The sequence below is a fragment of the Palaemon carinicauda genome, chromosome 28, assembly GCF_036898095.1.
Source record: "Palaemon carinicauda isolate YSFRI2023 chromosome 28, ASM3689809v2, whole genome shotgun sequence".
Taxonomy (NCBI): domain Eukaryota; kingdom Metazoa; phylum Arthropoda; class Malacostraca; order Decapoda; family Palaemonidae; genus Palaemon; species Palaemon carinicauda.
The window spans coordinates 11,533,640-11,559,778 of record NC_090752.1 but is presented as its reverse complement, the minus strand read 5'-3'; the positions used below and the strand labels follow the sequence as shown (position 1 = coordinate 11,559,778).

The window sequence follows — 26,139 nt, the reverse complement described above, 5'->3', positions numbered from 1 at the left end:
ATGGCCGAGATGTACCCCAATAAAATGAATAAGGTATTTTTTGAAGTATCTTCTACCAAATTGGATAAAGGGCCTACTCCCCAGACAGTTTACACACTTCTCCAACTTCGTTATGTTACGTTGTCTCAAATTCAGAAAAATAAAGGCTTTTCAATTTCATCTCGAGTCACATTAGAACAAACAGACCAAATTAGATTCTATATTCAATCCTCTTATTGTAAATGAGCTTCTTCTATTGAATTGGTTGGACGATCGTGGTCACCTGTCACAGGGAGTCTCTTTGGACCAGATGCCTTATCAGAAGGATGGGGAGCAATCTGGACCATTTGCATCTCTCAAGGATATGGACTTCATAAGAAACAAAGCTACGCATCAATTGCCTAGAGTTACTTGCAATATTCAAGACTTTTAGATCAGGAACCATTTGTAATAGGGATAACAGTGTCGGTGTTTTCGGACAATACAGCGGTATTAACCCACGTCAGGAACCAAGGGGATATAAACTGTTGTTATGGACGAGCCTTCTTCTTCTTTGTCTGCATCCTTTCCCACATCTATGTGGTTATTATGGACGAGCCTGATAGGAATCAGTTTACTTCCGTATTTCATTCCGGGTAGATCAAATGTATTTGCAGACCAGTTTAGCAAGAAGAATCGGTTTTACCAAATGAATGGTCTCTATATCCCTTGATTTGTCAAAAAAATTGGAAATGGTGGGTTTGCCCAAATGTACAGTAGACATGTTTGCCACATCACTGGATAAAAAGACAACTTTTATGTTCACTGTGCTGGATCCCCTAGCTAGAGTGGTCAAGTCTGATTTATTAATTTGAAAACATTAATTATTCTTAAGTAAATATTACTAAATAGCTTCAGTTTTCTTTTCCAAAAATTTCTCATTTTCACTAACTGACTGATGTTTTCATTGAAAGCTATCTGTCATAAGTCAGATTCAGTCTACATTACACAGAAAAAATTTTTTGTTCCGTAACTTAAATACAAACCACACTATTTACATGGGGTAATTACTTCGGCGTAGCTGAACGACGAGCCATAAAAGTTTTAACGAGGGTTTCCTACCCCGCCGCTAGTTAGCGGGGGGGGGGGGGGGGTAGGGAGGGGTAGCTAGCTACCCCTCCTCCTCACACACACCGGAGAATACTCCACTTTACTTTTGGCTCGGATAGCGATCGGAAGTCTCCGCTCCTATCCTCACTTGACGGCCATTATTGTTTTGTCTTTTAACTTACCTTTTCTTATACTTAATATTTTTAAATATTAAACTTAGCCGGTGAATATATAATAGCTGACGTCTCGGACGGCTCGACAGAAAAACACAAAAACTCGCGAGCGATCGCCATGAAGGTTGCGGGTGTGCCCACCAGCGCCAACTATCGGCCAGATACCGCATATACATGTAAACAGCTCCAGTTCTTCTCTGTCGGTCTTGTCGACAAGTTGATTCCATTACTCGCTGTTGACCTGGAGTTTTTCGTCATTCTTGGTGAAGTACTTCTTTTTGGTTTTGAGCTTTCGCAGTGCAGGTGTTTTTATCTTCAATTAAAACTCTTGAACTCTTTTTTGGATAGATTTTATTGTTGATGACTTTGGATTGTTTTTGGATTTTCTTTGACTTTTCAAAATGGCTGACCCTTCTCCAATTCCTAAATTTCGTAAATGTAATGCTAGGGATTGTAACAAACGTCTTCCAAAGGCCTCTCTCGACCCACATACCGTGTGTTCTAATTGCCGGGGTAAAACCTGTCAATTGGGAGATCGGTGTGATGAGTGCGTGGTACTTTCGGAATTCGACTGGCTAGAGTTTGATAAGTATTCTCGTAAGCTAGAGAGAGATAGGGTGAGGAGAAGTTCCTCTAGATCATTAGAATTTTCCTCCTCCCATGCCCCTGAACCTAATCCTTCCCCAGTAGTAGTTGTGCCTGAACCTTCTACTAGCACTCATGAACCATCAATGCGGGATATGTTACGTGCCATTCAAGCGTTGGGCGAGAGAGTTGAATCTTTGGCTACGGACCGTAATCAACTCATGGCGGATGTAAAAGTGTTAAAGTGTCAGAGTGCCACATTAGAAAATCGTGGGGATAAAGTGATTAGTGCGCAAAGTGTTATCAGTGTTGCGACCGAGGGTTCGTCTGTTCGTGCTTGTCGTTCGCCTAGTCCGAGACCTCTTGCAAGCTCCCATGCACCAGGGAGAAGTAATGTCGTAGGACTTATGGGGACGAGAGGCTTTAACCAACGAACAGACGTTCCCTCTATGGTTTCGGGCGTGTCTCGTCAAGACCGCCCCTACCATAAGACGAGCGAGGCGGTTTTCTCCTCGTCATCCGAAGGCTTCTCGCGTAAGAAACCGTGGAACAAGGTTTCTAGACCCTTAAAGCGGAAGTCAGTCCCTTCAGGACAGGTCCAGCGTCCTGGCTGTAGCCATTGGGACAGCTCTGACCCTGTGCAGTCATCGGAAGACTGCTCGCCGCCTAAACAAAAGCGTAACACGGGCTCCGAGAGTCTTAGTTTAGGCAATGTTTTGCCGTCACAGACGTTACCATCGTCTTGACCCGTACCCACTCCCGTTCATCCTAAATGGGTTGTCCTGCAGGATATGCAGAGTAAGCTTGCCTCCCTTATGGAGGAGTATACTGTTGAGCAGGTTCACGATGATCCTCGCCGTTACGCTGATCGAGATCCTGGCCGTCAGCCGCCCAAACGAGACTTTGCTCGTCCTGTTGACGTTGACGTTACAAAGTCACGTCAGTCACGTGACTTGGAGCCTCACTCGATGCAGTCCCGTGTTGACTTTCAGCCGCTTGTGGACGTTCAGCCGCTGCCGCATGCTCGTGTTGACGTTCAGGACGTTCGCCAACCAGCTAAGTTGACTTGTTTTGACGTTGAGCGTCAAGCACCGCAGTCAAGAGTTGTTTTAACTGCTCAATCTAGGCAGTCAATGCAGTCTCGACTTGACGTCGAGCGTCCTCCCGCTCCTGTTGTTGTTGCTAGTCAGTCCGTTAAGCAGTTACATGACGTAGCGTCCTGGACTGCTACTGTTGCTCCTTTGCGTGTGGACTCTTGCTTGTCAAGCATTGCCACCAAGGCAGGTCTCTCCCTTGCTTGAGACTCATCAGTTGTCGGACGAGGTTCCTTCAGATGAGGACGTTGCTGATCATCCTCCTAATGATAATCCTTTGGACGTTTTATCAGATGTAGAAGAACCTAAGGCTGTGCAACCTTCGATGGATTTTAAGAAAATCATGATGATTTTCAAGGATCTTTTCCCAGATCATTTTGTTACTGTTGCTCCTCGTTCGCCTCCGTCTGAGTTTGCGCTAGGCTTAGCTGCTACCAAGCCTGCCTTTACAAAGCTAGTGCTCTCTCGCTCTTCTAAGAGGGCTTTACGTCTTCTAGGCGACTGGTTGGTTACCAGGAGGAGTTTGGGGAAGACGGCCTTTGCCTCCCCACCTTTTAAGCTAGCTTCTAGATCGAGCGTCTGGTATGACACGGGAGAAGTTCTCGGCTTGGGAGTCCCTGCCTCTGCCCAGGGTGACTTCTCGGCTTGGGAGTCCCTGCCTCTGCCCAGGGTGACTTCTCGGCTTGGGAGTCCCTGCCTCTGCCCAGGGTGACTTCTAAAGCCTCGTAGACTCTCCCCGTCGCCTGGCCATGAGACGCTCAAAAATTTGTTGGTCCTCCTCGACCTTGACCATCTCCTTAAAGGCGTACAGTGAACCCTCGTTTATCGCGGTAGATAGGTTCCAGTCGCGGCCGCGATAGGTGAAAATCCGCGAAGTAGTGACACCATATTTACCTATTTATTCAACATGTATATTCAGACTTTTAAAACCTTCCCTTGTACGTAGTTCTGTTAACAAACTACCCTTTAATGTACAGAACACTTAATGCATGTACTACAGTACCCTAAACTAAAACAGGCACAAATATTAAAGGTGATTTTATATCATGCATTTCCTAAACACGCTAAAAAGCACGATAAAAAATGGCAACCAATGTTTTGTTTACATTTATCTCTGATCATAATGAAGAAACAAACTGGAGGTAGAGCTTTGCTTATTACCCAGACATATTTCCCATACTTTTCCCTTAGAACTACATCACATCTTCCTACTTTAGATATATATATATATATATATGATAAATTTTGCACATTTTTACGTGTTTTTCATATTCAAATAAGCCATATATATTTTTGATATATTAATGTCTGGATTCTCTTAACGACCTCGGGATCAAAGCCCCAGGCGAAATCTCACAAAGACAAGAGCTTGGCTCCGGCCGGGAATCGAACCCTGGTCGGCAAGCTTATATAGACAGTGACTAACCCATTCGGCCGAATGGGTTAGTCACTGTCTATATAAGCTTGCCGACCAGGGTTCGATTCCCGGCCGGAGCCAAGCTCTTGTCTTTGTGAGATTTCGCCTGGGGCTTTGATCCCGAGGTCGTTAAGAGAATCCAGACATTAATATATCAAAAATATATATGGCTTACTGTATTTGAATATATATATATATATATATATATATATATATATGTGTGTGTGTGTGTGTGTGTGTGTGTATATATATATATATATATATTTATATGTATACACATATACATACCTACATATATACATAAATACATGCATACATATATATATATATATATATATATTACTGTATATATATGGGTTATGGAAAAAATCCGCGAAGTGGTGAATCCGCGATGGTCGAACCGCGAAGTAGCGAGGGTTCACTGTATACAGGGCCTTCGAAGTTTTTAACTTTCTAGATTGGTCTCTAGGAGCATTAAGTAGGAAGATCTCGTCTGCTGACCAAGATGTATCCTTACTTATTATGTCTTGTATGGACAAAGCCATCCGCGATGGCTCCAATGAGCTTGCCTCCACCTTTACGTCGGGAGTCTTGAAGAAGAGGGAAACCCTTTGCTCTTTCCTTTCAGCAGGAGTTACTCCCTGTCAAAGATCGGAACTGCTCTTTGCTCCCTTATCGGCTTCCTTGTTCCCACAACAGCTGATTAAGGACATTGCTGCTTCGCTTGTGCAGAAGGACACACATGACCTGATGGCTTCTTCTGCTCGCAAGGGAGCTCCTTCTTCATCCTTTGTTGTGAGACCCAGAATCGAGACTCCTGCGTCTAGGTTTATCCCGCCCTTTCGTGGCAGAGCTCCCAGCAGGGGAGGCTCTCGTGCCGAGGGAAAGAGAGGTAAGAGGAGAGGAGCCAAGTCCTCCCGTGGCAGAGTCTGACTGCCCACGTCCTCAGACAGTGGTAGGTGCCAGACTGAACAACTTCTGGCAGGCCTGGGAGAAGAGGGGTGCAGACCAAGAGTCTGTTCTGTTGCTCAAGGAGGGGTACAAAATACCTTTTGTACGCAGACCTCCTCTAGTAACAGTTCCCATAGACCTCTCTCCCAGGTATCGAGAGGAGTCAAAGAGACAAGCTCTACATCACGAAGTGTCTCTGTTGCTAGAGAAGAGAGCGGTGGTGAAAGTCTCGGACCTTCAATCACCGGGGTTTTACAACCGTCTCTTCCTAGTACCAAAGCATACAGGAGGTTGGAGGCCAGTGCTAGACGTCAGTGCGCTCAACGTTTTTGTTACGAAAACAAAATTTACGATGGAGACCACGAAGTCCGTCTTAGCAGCGGTCAGAGAGGGAGACTGGATGGTCTCTCTCGACCTGCGAGATGCGTACTTCCACATTCCTATACACCCGGATTCCCAACCGTTTCTGAGGTTTGTTTACAGGAATGTGGTGTACCAGTTTCGAGCACTGTGCTTCGGCCTCAGTCCTGCTCCTCTCGTGTTTACGAGGCTCATGAGGAATGTGGCAAAATTCCTTCATTTATCGGGAATTCGAGCCTCCCTGTACTTGGACGACTGGCTTCTCAGAGCATCGTCCAGTCATCGCTGTCTGCAGGATCTACACTGGACGTTGGGTCTGGCAAAGGAGTTGGGACTTTTAGTCAACATAGTAAAGTCTCAACTGATTCCATCCCAGACGATTCTCTATTTGGGGATGGAGATTCGCAGTCTAGTTTTTCGGGCTTTTCCGTCTGCCACCCGAATAGAACAAGCCCTGCTCAAAGTCCGACTCATGCTGAAAAGAGAACGTTGTTCAGTAAGAAGTTGGATGAGTCTCGTAGGGACTCTGTCATCCCTGGAGCAGTTTGTCTCGCTACGGAGACTTCACCTTCGCCCTCTCCAGTTCCATCTAGACTCTCACTGGAACAAGAGCAAGACTTTAGAGGCTGTATCAATCCCGGTCTCCGAGCCAGTAAAAGCATGCCTGAACTGGTGGGACAGCAACATAAGTCTGAGAGAGGGTCTGTCCCTAGCAGTCAAGAACCCAAACCACGTGTTGTTCTCAGACGCGTCGGATTTGGGTTGGGGTGCGACTCTGGACGGTCGGGAATGCTCGGGTCTTTGGACCTCAGTTCAGAAGAGCATGCACATCAACGGCAAGGAGCTATTAGCAGTCCACTTGGCCTTGATGAATTTCGAGAGCATTCTTCGAAACAAAGTGGTAGAGGTCAATTCAGACAACACCACAGCTTTGGCGTACATCTCCAAGCAAGGAGGCACTCACTCCCACACGCTGTATGTGATCGCAAGGGACCTCCTCATATGGTCAAAAAATCGAGGCATCTCCCTGTTGACAAGATTCATCCAGGGGGACTTGAACGTCTTGGCAGACTGTCTCAGTCGGAGAGGTCAGGTGATCCCCACGGAATGGACCCTCCACAAGGACGTATGCAAGAGTCTTTGGGCGACTTGGGGTCAACCCACCATAGACCTCTTTGCCACCTCGTTGACCAAAAGGCTCCCAATCTATTGCTCGCCAGTCCCAGATCCAGAGGTGATCCACATAGACGCCTTTCTACTGGACTGGTCTCACCTGGACTTGTATGCATTCCCACCATTCAAGATAGTCAACAAGGTACTGCAGAAGTTCGCCTCTCACGAAGGGACAAGGTTGATGTTGGTTGCTCCCCTCTGGCCCGCGAGAGAGTGGTTCACAGAGGTACTTCAATGGCTGGTAGACATTCCAAGGAGTCTTCCTCTAAGGATAGATCTCTTACGGCAGCCCCACGTAAAGGATCTTCATCAAAGCCTCCCCGCGCTTCGTCTGACTGCCTTCAGACTATCGAAAGACTCTCAAGAGCTCGAGGCTTTTCGAAGGAGGCAGCCAGAGCGATTGCGAGAGCTAGGAGAGCTTCTACCATCAAAGTATACCAGTCAAAGTGGGAAGTCTTTTGAGACTGGTGCAAGTCAGCATCTGTTTCCTCTTCCAGTACCTCTGTAGCCCAAATCGCAGATTTTCTCTTACATCTGAGAAATGTTCGCTCCCTCTCAGCACCCACTATTAAGGGCTACAGGAGCATGTTGGCTTCGGTCTTTCGACATAGAGGCTTAGATCTTTCCAATAATAAAGATCTCCAAGATCTCCTTAAGTCTTTCGAGACCTCTAAGGAACGTCGTATGACAACTCCTGGATGGAACTTAGACGTGGTCCTAAGGTTCCTGATGTCAGACAGGTTTGAGCCATTACATTCAGCCTCCCTGAAGGATCTCACCCTCAAGACACTTTTCTTAGTGTGCTTGGCTTCGGCTAAAAGGGTCAGTGAGATTCATGCCTTCAGTAAGAACATCGGCTTTTCCACAGATAAAGCCACATGTTCACTTCAGCTTGGTTTCTTGGCCAAAAATGAACTGCCTTCTCGTCCTTGGCCTAAGTCATTTGATATACCTTGCCTGTCAGCGATCGTAGGCAACGAACTTGAAAGAGTACTGTGTCCAGTTAGAGCTCTTAAGTTCTACTTAGCTCGTACTAAGTCCTTACGAGGTGGATCTGAGGCCTTGTGGTGCTCAGTTAAGAAGCCATCATTACCTATGTCAAAGAATGCTTTGTCATATTTTATTAGATTTTTAATCCGAGAGGCTCATTCTCACTTGAGTGAAAAAGACCGTTGCTTGCTTAAAGTTAAGACACACGAAGTAAGAGCTATAGCAACTTCCGTGGCCTTTAAGCAAAATAGATCTCTGCGAAGTATTATGGACGCGACCTTTTGGAGAAGCAAGTCGGTATTCGCGTCATTTTACTTAAAAGATGTCCAGACTCTTTATGAGGACTGCTACACACTGGGTCCATTCGTTGCAGCGAGTGCAGTAGTGGGTGAGGGTTCTACCACTACATTCCCTTAATTCCAATATCCTTTTAATCTGTCTCTTGAAATGTTTTTAATCTTGTTTTTGGGTTGTACGGAAGGCTAAGAAGCCTTTCGCATCCTGGTTGATTTGGCGGGTGGTCAAATGTCATTTCTTGAGAGCGCCCAGATTAGGGGTTTTGATGGGGTCCTGTTGTATGGGTTGCCACCCTTGATACTTCAGCTCCTGGGAGTCTTTCAGCATCCTAAGAGGATGGCTGGGCTTCGTGAGGAAAGCAGACTAACAAGGCAGAGTAATCGTCAGAGTCAGCTTCCTTACCAGGTACCTATATTTATTTGGGTTTTGTTATGATATAACTGTCAAAAACTCTAACCATATACGCCGTAAACTGTATTAATACTGGTCTCTACCCACCACCATGGGTGTGAATCAGCTATTATATATTCACCGGCTAAGTTTAATATTTAAAAATGATATTTTGATTATAAAATAAATTTTTGAATATACTTACCCGGTGAATATATAAATTAAAGGCCCCCCTTCCTCCCCGATAGAGACGCAGCGGGATGAGAAGAACTGGAGCTGTTTACATGTATATGCGGTATCTGGCCGATAGTTGGCGCTGGTGGGCACACCCGCAACCTTCATGGCGATCGCTCGCGAGTTTTTGTGTTTTTCTGTCGAGCCGTCCGAGACGTCAGCTATTATATATTCACCGGGTAAGTATATTCAAAAATTTATTTTATAATCAAAATATCATATTTAAACATTATTGATGTTTATATATATTTTTGTTTATAGAAAATAGTAAGTTTCCTTTGCTTTCGGTGTTGTGTGGTGTGTGGTGTGTACGTCTACGAGAGTGTTCGCCGGCTTTGCAGGCCACCACGATCTTTTCTTTATCACGGCCTTCCACTCCTAGGCCACCATGGTTGCCATCGTGGAGACCGGCCCTTCTCTTGAGGTCGTTCACCTCTTACTCCGTACTACGCCTACAATAGCTTCTCAGGACCGAGTCGCTATTTCGTTTTATTTGTCTCAATTATTTTTATGAATATAATTGTGTTTTAACTTTTCAGCTCAGGGCTCACGTCCCTTCGGGGGTCGGTGATCCTTGGAACATTCAAAGTCAGTTGCATGATTATAATGTTATAATTCTGTTTTGTTAACTTTCGTCCCCCCCTCACCTGGGCATGTCGGGTTGGGGAGGGGGGCCGCATACCTTCTTTCGTTCTTATGTTGCAAGGCTAGACCATGGTACTAGCGACTATGCTCTCGGGGCTGAGCGGTCGCTTCTGTAGCTACGCTCAAGGGGCTGAGCAGCTGCAGGATCAGTCTGGCCCTCTCTCGTTCGCGAGGGAGGCCGCACTAAGGGCTCTTCCTCGGAGGATTGCTCCTTTTGTCTCTTTTACGTAGTGTCCCCTCCTGTTCGCGTGAGAGGACACTCACAGAGACTCCTCTTCGGAGGATTGTTCCTGTTTACGTCTGCTGATCTCACAGCCTTTCGGGGCTCCATCACCAGTCTCTTCTACGAAGTGCTCACCTCTCTCGTTCGCGAAAGAGGCCACTTATAGAGACTCCTCTTCGGAGGATTGTTCCTGTTGTCAACAGCTTGCTTTTCAGTCACTAGCACTTCGGTGTTTAGTGACAAGGAAACTTCGGTTTCCCTTTTTTTGCCTGACCCTTCGGGGTCTCGGAGCTTTAGTTACGCAGTTCCCTCGGGCTCTCGTAACTTTAGTCACTTCTACACTTCGGTGATTAGTGACAGAGGAACTTCGGTTTCTCATTGCGTTGACCCTTCGGGGTCTTGCAACTATTCCTCTCGGGGCCTCGCTACTCAGGCTACGTTAGACCCTTGGTCTCTCGTCCCTCAGTCTCTCGTCCCTCAGTGTACCTGTTGCCTGCTGTATCCGTTTCTGACTGCAGACGCGCCTTGGGCGCCCACGCCCCCGTTATCTAATGGGCTCCTCCCTTCGGGGCAGGAGAGACTTTCTCACACCTTGAGTAAGTCCCTTAAGTGCCAGGTATCCCCTGCGCGCCAACGTTCCTGGGTGACTGGCCGTTCCTGGCAGACTCGAAGGCATCCATTCTTCGTCATCGGGACAAGCTCCTCGGACTTTGCCAAGTTCTAAAGATCATGGTGGTCCTCGAGGAGTCCTCCCCGCAGCCCTCTCAGAGTCTGGTATACCGAGCCTGGTCTTAGGCTCCTATCTCCCGAAGCCTTCCCTTCAGACAACAGGGTACCAAGGCAGAGGAAGGTCGCGAGACCTTTCCTCACACGAGAAGACCCTCCAACCCAAGGTTGTTACATCTCTCCTCCCTGGCCCGTCTGGTTTCCACAGTCACCTCAGGATCAGTTCTCTCCAGTGGCGACTCGGGGCGCGGGGGAGTCGGGGGCACGTCTCCCCAGAAGCCGAGACCCCTAGGGGACAACCGGTACAGACGGACCCATAGGGGTGGGAAGCAGACGAGGATCTACAATAGGGAGTGGTCCTTCTCGTCCTTCCCCCAAACTTGATGCTGTCTTCGGACTCGTCAAAGAAAGGGGGGGGGGGGGGGGGCACGTTCTGATCCACGGGTCCTCAGGCCGGTGGTCAGAACCAGGAAGAACCTTCTCTAGACCTACTAGAGATGGAAACCGTGTTTCTGGCACTTCAGTAGCTCCACCTAGCCTGGCGGACTACTCTGTGGTTATGAGGATCAACAACACCACAGTGATGTTTTCTGGCCCAGACAAGGAGGTACTTTTCAGTACAACCATCCCATCCTGCGGTAGAGATACCGGGATGGTCCGAGTCCCCCTCGGTCTCCTTAGCAGCTCGCTTGATTCCAGGCAAAGGAATGGGCTCGCCGACAGTCTGAGCAGTGTGTCACGGACACCACATTCCGAGTGGTCTTTGGATCCTCAAGTAGCCTACAAGTCCTGACTCGGTGGGGCTCCCTCTGTGGACCGGTTCGCTACAGCACTGAGCTGCAAGCTCCCGCTGTACTGCTCCCCGGTCACGGATCCCAAGGCCCTCTGGTAGGATGCCTTCCAGCAACGGTGGGACACCATTGATGTGTTGCCTCCGTAGCTTTCTCCAACTTCCCGCCAGGAGTCTATCCAGCATCTCCTCAAAGAGAGAGGATTTTCGCAACAAGTGGCGAAAAGGAGGCCTGGACTCCTGTGCAAGTCTTCCGCAGTAGTCTCCCAGGCGAAAGAGCGAGTTTCTGTGGCCGGTGTCGGGGAGAGGGCATCCCTCCACACGATGCCGCTTCCAGCAATAGCGGAGCCCCTAGTGGGATTGCGGGATAAATGTGCCTTTCAGTTTCGACTGTGAAAGGCTATCCCTCAGCCTTTAGTCTTGCCTCCAGGCTCTAGGGACAAACATTTCTCCCCCGCTAGAACTCTTCCTTCGCATGCGAAGCCTTGTCCTCTCCTGCCCTCAGTCGAAGGTGAGACCTCCTCCTTGGGACGTGGTTCGAGTCCTCGAGTCTCTAAAGAGACCCCCTGACGAACCACTACGTAAGTCCCCAGATCACCACCTTTCTGGGTAGACAGTGTTCCTGCCAGCCTATCTTCAGCCAAGCGAGTCACATGGTCTCTCTTACGACTTCGCCCATTCAGGGGGTTAGGGGGAGGCAACATTCAGGTTCGTCCCTGAGGTTTGTTGCCGAGACTCAGAATCCGGGAGTGCCGGACCCGCTGTTCGACTCCTTCCAGGGTTCGAGTCTCCGTCTTGTAGCAGATGACTCAGACCATCTCCTACCTTGCCGGTAGGGAGTCTGAGCTGGCGTCTTCAGAGAACGGCTGCAGTTCGTCTCCAGGCTCAAGTCTCGTTCGTGGATCCTGGGTAACGAAGAGAAGGGTCTCCAGGAGTACCATCTCGGCCCGGATTGGCAGGGTGCTACACCCTGCCTTGAATCCTGACCCTTCTCCGTCGCTCGCCCTAGAGCCCATGATGTCAGGGGCTTAGATACGTCCCTGGCCTTCATGGAGCATCATTCAGTAACGCAGGTCCTACAAGCGGGGATGTTGAAGCATCAGACCTTCTTCTCAGCCCCTTACCTGCAAGACATGACCCACAGGAGGCTCGATACGTTTCTATCGGCCCTGTGGTGGCTTCACAACAGCTGGTCTAAACCTCAGGCTCCTTGATGGACAAGTAGCAGAAGGTTGAGGGTATTGTTACCTGGTGTTAGTCTGCATGAATGAAAAGATCTGTCTGGCCCTTATTCTTTTCTTCATCCTCTCCTCCCACGGAGAAAGCATCATCCTGGGTTCTCTGCACAGCTGACCTCAAACCACTGCAGGTAGACCATGCTTCCTTGTGTGCCTAGTATTAGGTGTAATACTGTCATGTCCCCATACCCTGACAAGGTGGTATTGGGAGAGTCCTAGCCTGGATTTCCTTACTCCAGGGCAACTGCCTGGGACAAGTCACTTTTCACCTTCGCACACACCTTACGTAGGCCGCGGTAGTTTCACAACCGCCAGCGAGGAGCAGGGATTCCCTATTGTCCGAGTACTTGATCGCTCGAATATGGAATCCCCGGGCAAGCCAAAGCCAGTATGGCCGGGACTTACCACCCTTCCTAAGGGTTAAGTCACCCTATGTAAATAGCGTGGTTTGTATTTCAGTTATGGAACAAATGACAAATTCATAGATAATTTGAATTTTTCCTAACTATACAAACCTTAGCTATTTACAGTTATGTGCCCGCCAGCCCTGTCCCCCAAGATAAGTCCTACCTCTAAGTAAAGTGGAGTATTCTCCGGTGTGTGTGAGGGGGAGGGGTAGCTAGCTACCCCTCCCTACCCCCCCCCCCCCCCCCCCCCCCCCGCTAACTAGCGGCGGGGTAGGAAACCCTCGTTAAAACTTTTATGGCTCGTTGTTCAGCTACGCCGAAGTAATTACCCCATGTAAATAGCTAAGGTTTGTATAGTTAGGAAAAATACAAATTATCTACGAATTTGTCATTTTTACAATTTTGATACTATATGATTTTATGAAATTGAGGTCAGTAAGGTAAAAATGAATAAATGTTTTTTCCTTTAAGACAGGGCACGAGACTCAAAGACCAATGAAATAGTTGCTCTTAAAAAAATGCGCATGGAAAAAGAAAAGGATGGTATGCCAATATCAGGTTTACGAGAAATAATGCTGCTACAAACGTGCAAACATCCCAATATAGTTGCTCTGAAGGAAGTGGTCGTTGGAAGAAGTTTAGAAAGGTAATGTTTTTACTTTTCATTTGATTTAATTATTATATATTCAATAGAGAGGCATTCTTGTGGGACTAATTAAGTTTTGTATGTATGTGTAGAACTTGGGTAAGAACCCTTTTAAGAGTTTCTTTAGGGCATCCTTTCATATAAGAAACTATCAGATGCAAACTTGGAAGACAGGATGTTGTGTGTTCTGCTGATGAATAAGATTACATTATTGCTTCAATTGAATGACCCCCAAAAATACTTGTTAGTCTTATTTTGGTATGGCTTATCCATTTAGTGAATGATATTGTTTATTTTAATGAAGTACAGTATCCAGAGATACTTCTTTTTTAGAAATGCACATCTGTGCAATTGTTACACCAGCAATGTGAGTGTTTAGTAACTGGCTAATAACCATTTACTCTATGTATTTGAAGTGATTAGAAGAACCTTTCAGAGCTGTGTCCAGGGTTAAACTTCAGATGTTGTTAAATTGTCTGTACAGGGCATCAGTTTAAATAAAACACGTATAGCTCAAAACTTAAAAGAAGGACTTGAGGTTCTATTTCCATAAGAAATTTATTTCATTTCCTTGTCCATGATGTAATATAAATTTACATTCAAAATGCAATAGCTTATATTCTTTATATCATTATGATACTGATGTCCTAAAATAATCTAAATGGCCCTGCTTCTACTTATAATAGAAATATAATTAGAATAACAACCTATATATAATTAGAATAACAACCTAAACACTTCAGCCAAAGAAACAAGCTTTAGTGGAACTAATGGATGTGTATGTCTGCCTACATAGAAGATTCTCCTGAGTTGAGCAAAAGGAAAGTTAGCCATTGGTTTAGTTTGACAGACATAAACATCATTCATCATTTTAGTGTTCTTTACTCCTTGTTTTTATCAACCAATCAACTCTCTTTTCGGCTGTTGTTAAGATAATTAAGTCAAATAAATTCTCGTGGACCAGGTTTGTGTCATAATTGTTTGTTTTACCTTCTGAAGATGGGTGAATAAAGTAGGTCCCTATCATAAGGGGTGAGCATAAATTTCATGTAATAGTTTTTTTTTTGTATTTTAGATGATTAATTCTATGAATTTCAGGTGATGTTCATCTGGCTTCCTCCTCAAAGATCGCTAAATATCTACTTACTGTATATCCTAAAATTAAAACTTTTCCAATTTCTTTAACTTCAGTAGCCGTGCCCATCTAGTCTCTTATGCTGATATGGTGGTGTATGACAATGAGAATGGTTTAGGGATGAGAGACAGGGGATACTATTCTGTCTTCTTGTTACTGGTATCTTAATCATATTTGTTCTTTTGTTCCCCAAATGCCAATACTGTATAGTTTTTGGGTTAGAAAGTGTTATTTATCTTTGAATTACTTCTGCCTTTGATATGCTTTCCTGAGTTAAATGTTCAAAGGTTTGGTTGCAAGATCATAGGGCTCCTCATTCCCTTTGTTTCACTTGTCAAGGGGATCAATGTGATTTAGACAATCGGTGCCCTTAATGTGTAAACTTATCAGTTCCTCATATGGAAGAACATTTTATTTTTGTGTGTGAACGAGCTCACCAAATGGATTCAAGTGTAAAAGAAAATTTCTTTTAATTCATGGGAGAATCCAGAGAAGACTATGGTAGGGGATTTAAGTGGGGATGAGAATGATACTGTACTGCTTAGGCTATTACCGAACTATGGGAAGTTCACAGTAGTAAGGTTAATAAGTATTCTGGTTGTTTTATGAATAAGTTTGCTATATTCATGCAATCTGAAAAGTCTAACTATCCTTTTGGCAAAGGCAGTGTTTCTAGCCTAACCTGCCCTGATCTGAACCCTAGGTTAACTCCTTATGTGTTGCCTTGTGGTTCTAGTGTACCATTTAGTAAGGGGTCTGATGGTACACAGTGTATTATAGGGTTAATAGCCTCTCCACAAGCCTCACTCTTTCTGATTACTTCAGGTCCTTTTATTGGAAAACCCTTGCCTTTCCACGATTTAGTTAGGTCTTTACAATCGCCGGATTTAGAGATAGAAAACTGGGTTAGGAGTCTGGATCTGAATAACATCTTCCTGCTGAAGTAAGCACACATAAGCAACCTCTTAGCACCTTCATTAATAATGTAGCTTATCGTTTGGTTCCCATTGTGCCAGGAGTACCAATTTTAGATAAGTCATTAACAGTTTTGGCTCTGGCTGATAAATGGTTGCATCATGATCCAAATATCATTGGCCTAATACGCTGATTTACTAGAGTCACTGTTGAGGGTTAACAAGTGAAGGTCATCAAATTCAGGTTTTTCAAGTTCAGTACCACTTGAGATTCAGGTAGGATCATTTGTGTTGAAGAACAGGTGACTACGAAAATGCAAAGTGATGCTTTGAGGTTGATCTCATATAGGTCTGATTTTTCTCCATGTTGTTCTGTCCCCCTCCTCGGAATACTCCTCTTTGCATACAAGGGGAACTTTTATAGTGGTGATAGGCCTTCAGGATCTGGACTAATTGAAAGCCCAGCAAGAATGCCACTAGGCCTCATTAATCTTATAGGGAAACTTAATGATTGTCCCGAGCAAAAAATTCTGAGGGGGAAAGTTATCCCACTTTTATTGGGTATGGGAAAGCCTTCACTATGAACTGTGGGTTCTCTCAATGGTGAAGGGACAATGAATTTCTTTGTCCTCCAGCCCCCCACCACTCCCTCTTGTTAGTGAAACCCATTCCTCTTCCAAGTTACATTATCAATTCTGCCAAATCTTATCTCTTTAAATTTGAGATTACAAAACTTCTGGAGAAGAAAGTGATAGAGGAGGTCATAGATACCTTCCCTAGGGTTTTACAACAGGTTGTTCCAATTACTCAAGACATGGGAGGGAATTTTCGATGGAGACTCTACAGTCACTGGAGCAGTAAGAAAATGAGATTGGATGATTTAGAAAGATTTAACAGATGCATATAGTCATGTACCTATTCATCCAAACTCTAGGAAACTCCTTCGGTTTATGGACTGATAAAGAATACATCAGTTCAAGTGCACTTGAGGTATTCACCTGGATGATGGCTCCAATCTTCAAATGGTTGATGTTTCAGGACATCCTAGTTCTATTGTACCTAGATGACTGGCTAATTTTGAACACATCCTTAGAAAATATTTTGGTCGAGATATGGTTACTCAGGTTGTTGCGCTGGTTGAGATGCCCAATTTGTGTGAAAAATTTCCATCTGGTAATGGCACAGATGATTCTCTATACGGGGATGATCGTAGCCTCAGTTGCTTTTACTGTTCTGGCTTTTCCTTCATTTGTTGGAGAAATTCAGGCAGATGAAAGCACTATCGATTCAGATGCAGATGGGGCTCCTAAGATCATGGCACCTCTTGAGAAGTTTGTTTCAGTTAGTTGGGTGATGATGAGGGATTTTCAGTTCCCTCTCAATTGTCATTGAAACAGGGTCTCCGATCTTGATCCGATTTGCATTCTGGTGATTCAGAACAAACTGGAATTGCTGAAATAATGGGACAACCGTCTTGTCTCATGGTGTTGCATTAGAAATTAAGGTCCCAGGGGTTTCCTCAGAAGGCTGGGGTGTGACCATGGATTATCTTCACATGGCAGGAATGTAACTAGAGAGGGAGTTGACTTTACACATGAATTGCCTGGAGCTTTTTGCAGTATCCAATGCCCTTCAGGCTCATCAGTTTCTAATGATGGGGAATTTTGGTAGTGTTTTTCAGGCAACATTACAGCATAGGCTTGCATTTGGAAGAAGGAGGCCACCTGGTCAGAGTTGTTGTTCCTCATAATGAAGTACTGTTGTCTTGGATGGAGTTAGAATAAAACCTTCTATTACCACAGTTTATACTATGGAAATCAAATATAGGTGATCAATTAAGCAGAAAACTATGAGTACTATCAAACTGGTCTCTCCATCCTTTAAGTGTGTCAAGAATTTGGAGTTGATGAAGACTATACGTGAACATGTTTTTTACTTCCCTCAACAAGATGGAGATATTATGTTCTCTAGTTTTAGATCCCCTGGCATGTTAAAGAATTGGTATAATCTGGGTCTGTATGCATTTCAGTATTTATCGATGAGTTGGGGTGATAAGCAAGTTCAAGGTTATTTCCAAATAGCAGGATGCTGTTGGCTTCCTTTTGCCCCCAGAGAGAGTGGTTTATCAATCTCTGGCCTCTGTTGTCGGGTTGGCCAAGGAGCTTGCTGCACAATAATGCAGCTACTCACCTTAATTTGGAATAATCTGTTTTTGTGTAGAGTTTTGGCAGCAACTCAGTGGAATACTAAATGAGTTTTCACTAAGCACTCTTTAAAAGAAGCTTATTTTTCTTATAAGTTACTGGGCGTTGGGTGCAACGGTATTTGCGTGTGATGCTCTAGCGTAACTAGTATTAAAAGTGTGTATTGGGGGTGATTCGTATTGATGATTAAACTTTTTATATTTTTATTAATTTATTGGTTGTCATGGCTACTTAGCATTTAATTCTTCTCAATAAGAGTTACCATTCATGAGGTTCATGGTAACTTAGTTTATGTTCTAGTTAGTATTGCACTTTTATTAAAAGTGTGTAACTGGGCTGTAATTTCTAGAGATTGATTTCCTTTGAAGTTTGTATTTACTTTGGGTCTTTATGGCTATTTAGTATTTAATGCTGTATTTCTCATTTTCATGTCTTATTATGTGAGGCTTGCCAACTTTCGGTGAATGCCATTAAGCATTATGTGTATTGGATGCGCGTCTCGGCTAATTGGAGTAAATACTTAGGTTAGAATATTATGTTGATTAGTGTCACTCCTTCACTAATCCATCTCCTTCTCAGTGTGTAATTCAGCCAGATGAACCTCAGGTGAAATTCATAGAAATAAACAGAATTTTTATAATAAAATTAATTATTTCTGATTCAACTTATTAGACTGAATTGCATCTCCAAGCTGTTCTCATTACCATACACTGCCATATAGGCTCGATATGAGATTAGAGGAGCAGGGGTATTGAAGTGAAAGGGGAAATCTTAATGATTTTAAAATACAGTAGACGTCGACATTTAGCTAGCTTTGAGAAGGAAGCCAAATGAACCTCAGGTGAGTACTGTTTAGGAATAATTGATTTTATTAAAATTCTGTCTTTCTTTTCTTTTCAGTATTTTTTTGGTCATGGAGTATTGTGAGCAAGATCTGGCCAGTCTTTTAGATAACATGCAGACTCCATTTATGGAAGCTCACGTTAAATGTATCATGATACAGGTTAGGTACTCTTTATCTTTAATGTATTCTTTGTAATTTAATTTAATATGCTAAGACATTGGTACTTGCCCTCTGATATGGATATTTAGCATAAAAAACACCTTGTTTTTTTGATACAGTATATTTGCTCAGTTAATTTTAAGATCTTTAGTTGGCAGAATAGTGTCTACTCTGTTCATATTAAATTTGTTTCTAAAAGTACAGTCAGACCTCCTACTTCGCGAGGGTTAGGTAACAGAGACAGGCGCTGAAAGCAAAAAATCACGAAGGGTTGGTGCCCCAGGGTGGGATGACTCCTAACCTAACCTAATACCCTGCCATTGCCTATGCGCAGATAAATAACCTACTAAGTACTGTCTAATATTGTTTTTACTTGGTTTCTATCACAGTATAGTTGTTTTTATTTTATCTTCACTTAGTTTTATTTCACTAGTGTTACGTTAGCTAGCTTTATTTTGGCGTTGCGATGCCTTGGGCTCTGTTTTGTGTTTGCTTTTACTGCGAGGGTCCCGGCTAGCCTAGCTTAGAGAGTGGTAGTTTTGTCAGAGACGGGTTCGACGATAGCGATCAGGTCGTTCTTACTGGTCGTGTTGGCAGCAGTCTTTTTACCCTTAAAGGGTTTTTTCCTCGGTTTTACTAGTTTACTGAGCCTATTATGTCTGCTGTCTTCGATTCTCCGTTTTTTTCGGCCTATTAGGCTTAGCCTAGCCCTCGTTGGCGAATCCATTGGTCCACCATGCTGCATTCGTTCACGATCTCCCATGCTAGGACTATGCAGTCCTTTAGAGCTCCCCTTTATGAAGGGTGAGCTCCTTTTGTCTGTGCGCAGACTTTCCTGTACTGCCATTCTATCAGAAACCTTTTTCTTATCTGAGAAATATATTGATTTAATGTACTTTTATTTAATTTTTTTGATATCTTTCTACTTTTAGACAAGAAAACTAAGTATGCTACTGATTCTGTTACAATCTGTTAATAGAATACGTGCCTGCTATAACTGAATGTCTAGTGGCTTTGGAAAAAACACTATTTCTAAGGATACAATGGAGAATTTACATGTGGTTAACTACAGCATGATGGCATTTTAGTGTATGATTCGGCCATGTGGTTGTCTAAGAGGATCTATCCTTTTTTGGAACTGAACTGGATTCCTTACTAGAAGAAACCACAGGTCTGCAAACCACACTGAAGGAAATGGAACTATGAGAATTATCTATACATTTTGAGTCCCAAAGCTTGTTGGTGACTAAATGAATCATGGAAGTATGTGGAAATGCATAAATCTTTAGATTCAACTAAGCTTGAAGGCCTTGAATTAGAGAGCAATACAGATCCAACTCATTGTATATTGAAGTTACAAACATGTCTGTCATTAGTTTTCACCAAGCTTTCCAGGTGTACAGATTCATGTGAGGATGAAGAAACCATTCCTTTAGTAATGGTTGATCCCTCTTACTTAAATGAGCTGCTAAGTTATTCTGAATCCTTGGAATAAAACATGGAAAAGGCATACTTGCTTCTCTTCTGTCCAACATTTGAGTTCCTAAGTCGGAAGAATAGGAATTTGTGGGTTTGGGACTGTTTCTTAATATACTCCAAGCCAAAGCTTTTTTGCTGCTTGAGTGTACAACAGTCACCTTATCGTTCTCTAGTTCCTTAGAAATAACTAGGGCTTTGAACACAGACAGACTTTTGGCAATTTATGTGCATCTGTAACTATAATTGATCAAATTATTGATAGAGGATGACCTTCCAATGTAGCAGCCCATCCTCCAGAGAGGCATCTCAGACCATAGTTAGTTCCAGAACCTGTTGCCTAAAACTCATTCCATGAAGTTCACGTCAAGGATAATCCCACTAGATGTCCTTAGTAGAGCATGGGCGATGAATTTCTCCAAAGAGGCCACAGTTCCTGAAAGGCTCGTCCACTCATACACTGACAAAACATTTCATTTCGTGAACATTTTGACCATAAACTTAAAGTTTTTAATTCTGTTCTATGAGCCCGAAATGGAACTAAGGTTATCATCATTCCCAAATAAAGAACTGACTGAGACAAAATCAGAGAAGACTTATTTAAATTGACAACAATTCTTAGCCTAAACAGAACCTTCTGTTCTCAAAGAAGGATCTGATAATAGTTTTGAGAACCAACAAGTGGTCTGAATAAAGAACTGTTATTCCTAGATGTAACCACTTTGCTACTGGAGCCATCACTCCTGTGAAAACTTGAGGAGCTGTGCTCAAGCTGAATCATAAGCAACTGAATTGATGAAGTTGCTTTTGAAACACAAATCTAGGTGTACCAGAAAATGACAATGAGCGTCCCATTGGTCAATTAAGAATATCCAAATTTCCCCTTTGAATTGCAGCTAAAACTGTTGAGGGAAACTTAATGAAAATCCTGGTTAGAACTAGGAACTTGTTGAGAGAGAGAGAGAGAAAGATCTAGAACTATTTTCTAACCTCCTGATACTTTTTGCACCAGAAACAGAAAATTGTAAAACCCCTGAGAACACTAGAAATACTTTTACTGCTCCTTTCTATAACAATGCAGATATTGATTTTTATAGTCTTCATTTTTTTGTCTTTTTCACATTGGGAAAGTATTGGAAAAAGAACTTTAGTGTGTTGGAAAATATGGTTAGAATTTGAAAGGCAACCAGAAGCCCTCCATTAAAAATAGTAGCACTCTGGTTTTGTATAAGCCAACTCCAAACCTCCAATCTTGATGGAAATAAGACAGTCTGAAACTTACATTTTATGATCTGTTGTTGTCACTTGTTAGATTTATCTACTTTTCCTACCTCTGCCCTTATACAGACAAGTATGATAAGTAGTTCTTTATAATTATTATTATTATTATTATTATTTTTTCAATATTAAACTTACCCGGTGATCATATAGCTGTCAGCTCTGCTGCCCGACAAAAAAACCTAAGGACGAAATACGCCAGCGATCGCTATACAGGTGGGGGTGTACATCAACAGCGCCATCTGTCGAGCAGGTACTCAAGTACTCCATGTCAACACAGAACCAATTTTCTCTCTGTCGTGCCACCGGCAAGACCTACTAAATACGCTGTTGTTTTCTGGATTGATTTTCACGTTATTTGGTGAAGTATTCATTTCTGGTTATTAGCTATCGCTGTGCAGAAGTTATCTTCAATACTTCCTTGCATTCTTTTTTGGATTTTGGATTATTTGTTGACGACTTGGATAGATTTTGAATTCCCCCCTTTGACTAATTCAAGATGTCTGACCCTTCTCAAGTCCCCAAGTACAGGAAGTGTAGCGCTAGGGACTGTTCAAGGCGTCTTCCGAAGGCCTCTATCGATCCGCACACCGTTTGTTCCAATTGTAGGGGTAAAGCCTGTCAATTGGAAGATCGATGTGAGGAATGCGTTGGGCTTTCGGAATTCGGGTTTCAAGAATTCCTGAAATATGCACGTAGGCTAGAGAAGGATAGGATCAGGAGGAGTTCGTCTCGCTCAATTGATTTTTCCTCTCCCCATGCCCCTCAACCTATTCCTTCCCCTGTAGTGGTTGCACCCGACCCCCCTGCTAGCTCTCATCAACCTTCGATGGCAGATATGATGCGTGCCATCCAGGCTCTAGGTGAGAGAGTCGAGTCATTGGCGAATGACCGCAATCAACTCATGGCTGATGTCAGGGAGTTGAAAGGTAAGAGTGCAGTGGGAAGTGAAGTGAGTGTTAGTGCAGTGAAAAGTGTCAGTGTTACGCATGAGGGTGCGTCTGTTCGTGCCTGTCGTCCTCCCAGTCCGGGACCTCTTGCAAGCTCCCAAGCCCAGGGGAGAAGCAATGTCGTACGACCAAAGGGTTCGACAGGCTTTAATCAGCGGACAGACGTTCCCTCCGTGGTTTCGGACGTATCTTGCCTAGATCGTCCCACCCACAAGAAGACGAGTGAGCCCGTTCATTCCTCGTCTGCGGAAGAGGTTTCACAACAGAAACGATGGACCAAGGTCTCACGGCCTCTTAAACGCAAGGTCCCTTCCGAGCAAGTCCAACGGCCCAGGTGTAGCCACTGGGTCAGTTCGGACTCGCTGCAGTCCTCCGACGACTGCACACCTCCTAAGAGAGGCAAAGTGGTACCGCAACATGCAGTAACTCCGTCTGTTGCCGCACCAGCTGTTGTAGACCCTAAGTGGTCTTTGCTGCAGTCTATGCAAACTCAGTTAGCTGCGGTTATGCAGGAGTTTCGTGCGGAGAAGGCTGACGCTGCACCCGTTAGCCTACAACCTACCACGGTTGTGCGCCCAGCAGACGCTGAGGCTGCCTGCTCCCACACTCCAGCTGTGAGAGCTCCTCCACCCATGCGCAGTCGACCCTGCCAGACGCATGCTGACGTTCACAGACGCACGGAACCCTCTGTTGACGTGCGTGTGCTACCACAACAACAGGAGGGTGGAGTTAAGCTGCCGTGTTTTGACGCGGTGCGTCAGCCTCCGCAACCCACGGTGGTCTCCGCTATCCGTCCACAGTCGGGAGTAGACGCTTTGCGCACCCACTCAGCTATGGTTGTTGCCAGTTCTCAGACTGACCAACAGTGGCATGATGTTGGGTCCAGTGCAGCCACGCATGCACCCGTGCTGCCGGACTCAGCCGTCCAGCTGTTACCTACTCCGTTGCCGCTTCCTCCTCAACATTCAGACGATGGACTCTCTGATGATGACGAAGCTGCACATCTTGACGACCAACACTCGGACATCGACGAACCCAAGACCGCGCCTCCCTCCTTAGACTTTAGGAAAGTGCTTGCGCTGTTCAAGGATTTATATCCGGATCAGTTTGTGTCTGCAGCACCACGCTCGCCTCCCTCTGAGTTCGCTTTAGGCATGCAGTCAGCAGCACCTGCCTTTACGAAGCTCGTACTCGCTCGCTCGTCCAAGAGAGCTTTAAGGGTACTGGGAGAGTGGTTGCAGTCCAAGAAGCAACTTGGGAAGACATCCTTCATGTTTCCCCCGGTCAAGCTTGCTTCCAGATCTAGCGTCTGGTATGCCACGGGAGAAGTTCTCAGCTTGGGAGTTCCTGCCTCTGCCCAGGGCGACTTCTCAAGTCTGGTAGACTCTCCCCGCAGGCTGGCTATGAGACGCTCCAAGATTTGCTGGACTCCTTCGGATATGGACCATCTTATGAAGGGAGTTTTCCGTGCATTCGAAGTCTTTAACTTCTTGGACTGGTGTTTGGGAGCGTTGAGCAGGAAGACCTCCCCTTCTGATAAGGAAACTTCCATGCTCATTATGTCCTGCATGGACAAAGCCATACGGGATGGTTCTAGTGAGCTTGCGGCTTCTTTCGTGTCCGGGGTCCTCAAGAAGCGGGATCACCTTTGCTCCTTCTTGTCAGCTGGAGTCACCCCATGTCAAAAGTCGGAGCTTATGTTTGCTCCGCTCTCGAAGTGTCTCTTCCCTGAAGAGTTGATCAAGGAGATTGCTGCCTCCTTGATCCAGAAAGACACCCATGACCTGGTGGCGTCATCCGCACGCAAAGCCACCCCTTTGCCCTCCGTGCCTAGACCCAGGATGGATACTCCAGCGTCAAGGTTCATTCCGCCCTTTCGTGGCAGAGCCTCCAGCAGAGGAGGTGCTCGTGCCGGAAGTCAACGTGGGAGCAAGAAGAAGGGTTCCAAGTCCTCTAGAGGCAGAGTCTGACTGCCACCTTCTTCAGACAGCAGTGGGAGCCAGGCTCAAGAACTACTGGTAGGCCTGGGAGAACAGGGGCACAGACGCACAGTCTGTGAAGTTACTCAGGGAGGGGTACAAGATTCCATTCTTGCTCAAGCCCCCTCTAGCAACAACTCCCATCGACCTCTCTCCCAGGTACAGAGAGGAGGACAAGAGACTAGCTTTACAGCAAGAGGTGTCTCTCTTACTACAAAAGGGAGCGGTAGTCATAGTCCGGGACCATCAATCCCCGGGCTTCTACAACCGCCTCTTCTTAGTGCCGAAGAAGACAGGAGGGTGGAGACCGGTGCTAGACGTCAGTGCTCTGAATGTCTTTGTCACAAAGCAGACGTTCACCATGGAGACGACAAAGTCGGTTCTAGCATCGGTCAGGAAGGAAGACTGGATGGTCTCGTTAGACCTAAAGGACGCTTACTTTCACGTCCCCATCCACCCAGATTCCCAACCTTTTCTAAGGTTCGTTTTCGGGAAGGTTGTTTACCAGTTCCAAGCCCTGTGCTTTGGCCTAAGCACGGCACCTCTAGTTTTTACCAAACTGATGAGGAATATTGCCAAATTCCTGCATTTAGCAAACATCAGAGCCTCCCTCTATTTGGACGACTGGCTTTTACGAGCTGCGTCAAGTCGTCGCTGTCTGGAGAATCTACAGTGGACTCTGGATCTGACCAAGGAATTGGGTCTCCTGGTCAATATAGAAAAGTCCCAACTCGTCCCATCCCAAACTATAGTATACCTAGGAATGGAGATTCAGAGTCAAGCTTTTCGGGCTTTTCCGTCGGCCCCCAGAATCAGTCAAGCCCAAGAATGCATCCAGTCCATGCTGAAGAAGGACCGATGTTCAGTCAGACAGTGGATGAGTCTGATAGGGACGCTTTCATCACTGGACCAGTTCATCGCGTTAGGGAGACTCCACCTCCGCCCCCTTCAATTTCACTTAGCTGCTCACTGGAGAAAGGACAAGACGCTAGAAGCGGTCTCGGTTCCTATTTCCGAGAAGATGAAGTCGTCACTGACTTGGTGGAAGAACAACATTCTCCTCAGGGAGGGTCTGCCACTGGCTGTTCAGACCCCCGACCACCTTCTCTTCTCGGACGAAGGGACAAGGTTGACGTTGGTTGCTCCCCTCTGGCCCGCGAGAGAATGGTTCACCGAGGTACTGCAATGGCTAGTAGACGTTCCCAGAACACTTCCTCTAAGAGTGGACCTTCTGCGTCAGCCGCATGTAAAGAAGGTACACCCAAGCCTCCACGCTCTTCGTCTGACTGCCTTCAGACTATCGAAAGACTCTCGAGAGCTAGAGGCTTTTCGAAGGAGGCAGCCAGAGCGATTGCTAGAGCTAGGAGGACATCCACTCTCAAAGTCTACCAGTCGAAGTGGGAAGTCTTCCGAAGCTGGTGCAAGTCTAAATCAGTATCCTCAACCAGTACCTCTGTAACTCAGATAGCTGACTTCCTTTTATACCTAAGGAAGGAAAGATCCCTTTCAGCTCCCACGATCAAGGGTTACAGAAGCATGTTGGCAGCAGTCTTCCGTCACAGAGGCTTAGACCTTTCCAACAACAAAGATCTACAGGACCTCCTTAAGTCTTTTGAGACCTCGAAGGAGCGTCGGTTGGCCACACCAGGTTGGAACTTAGACGTGGTACTAAGATTCCTTATGTCAGCAAGGTTCGAACCACTTCAATCAGCCTCTTTTAAAGATCTCACTTTGAAAACTCTTTTCCTCGTCTGCTTAGCAACAGCTAAAAGAGTCAGTGAGATACACGCCTT

At 45.2% G+C, this 26,139-nt stretch overlaps 1 protein-coding gene across 2 annotated transcripts in view; it reads left to right on the top strand.

Moving 5' to 3' along the window:
• Positions 1-26,139, top strand: part of Cdc2rk (cyclin-dependent kinase 10) — an 87,432-nt gene that overhangs the window by 29,807 nt on the left and 31,486 nt on the right. The window contains exons 3-4 of one of the 2 annotated variants that reach the window (XM_068351787.1): positions 13,237-13,407; positions 18,561-18,663. In XM_068351787.1, the coding sequence (XP_068207888.1) occupies positions 13,237-13,407; positions 18,561-18,663 (274 nt within the window). Of the gene's footprint in view, positions 1-13,232; positions 13,408-18,560; positions 18,664-26,139 lie in introns of both variants that reach the window. The other variant, XM_068351786.1, reaches the window with a different exon arrangement.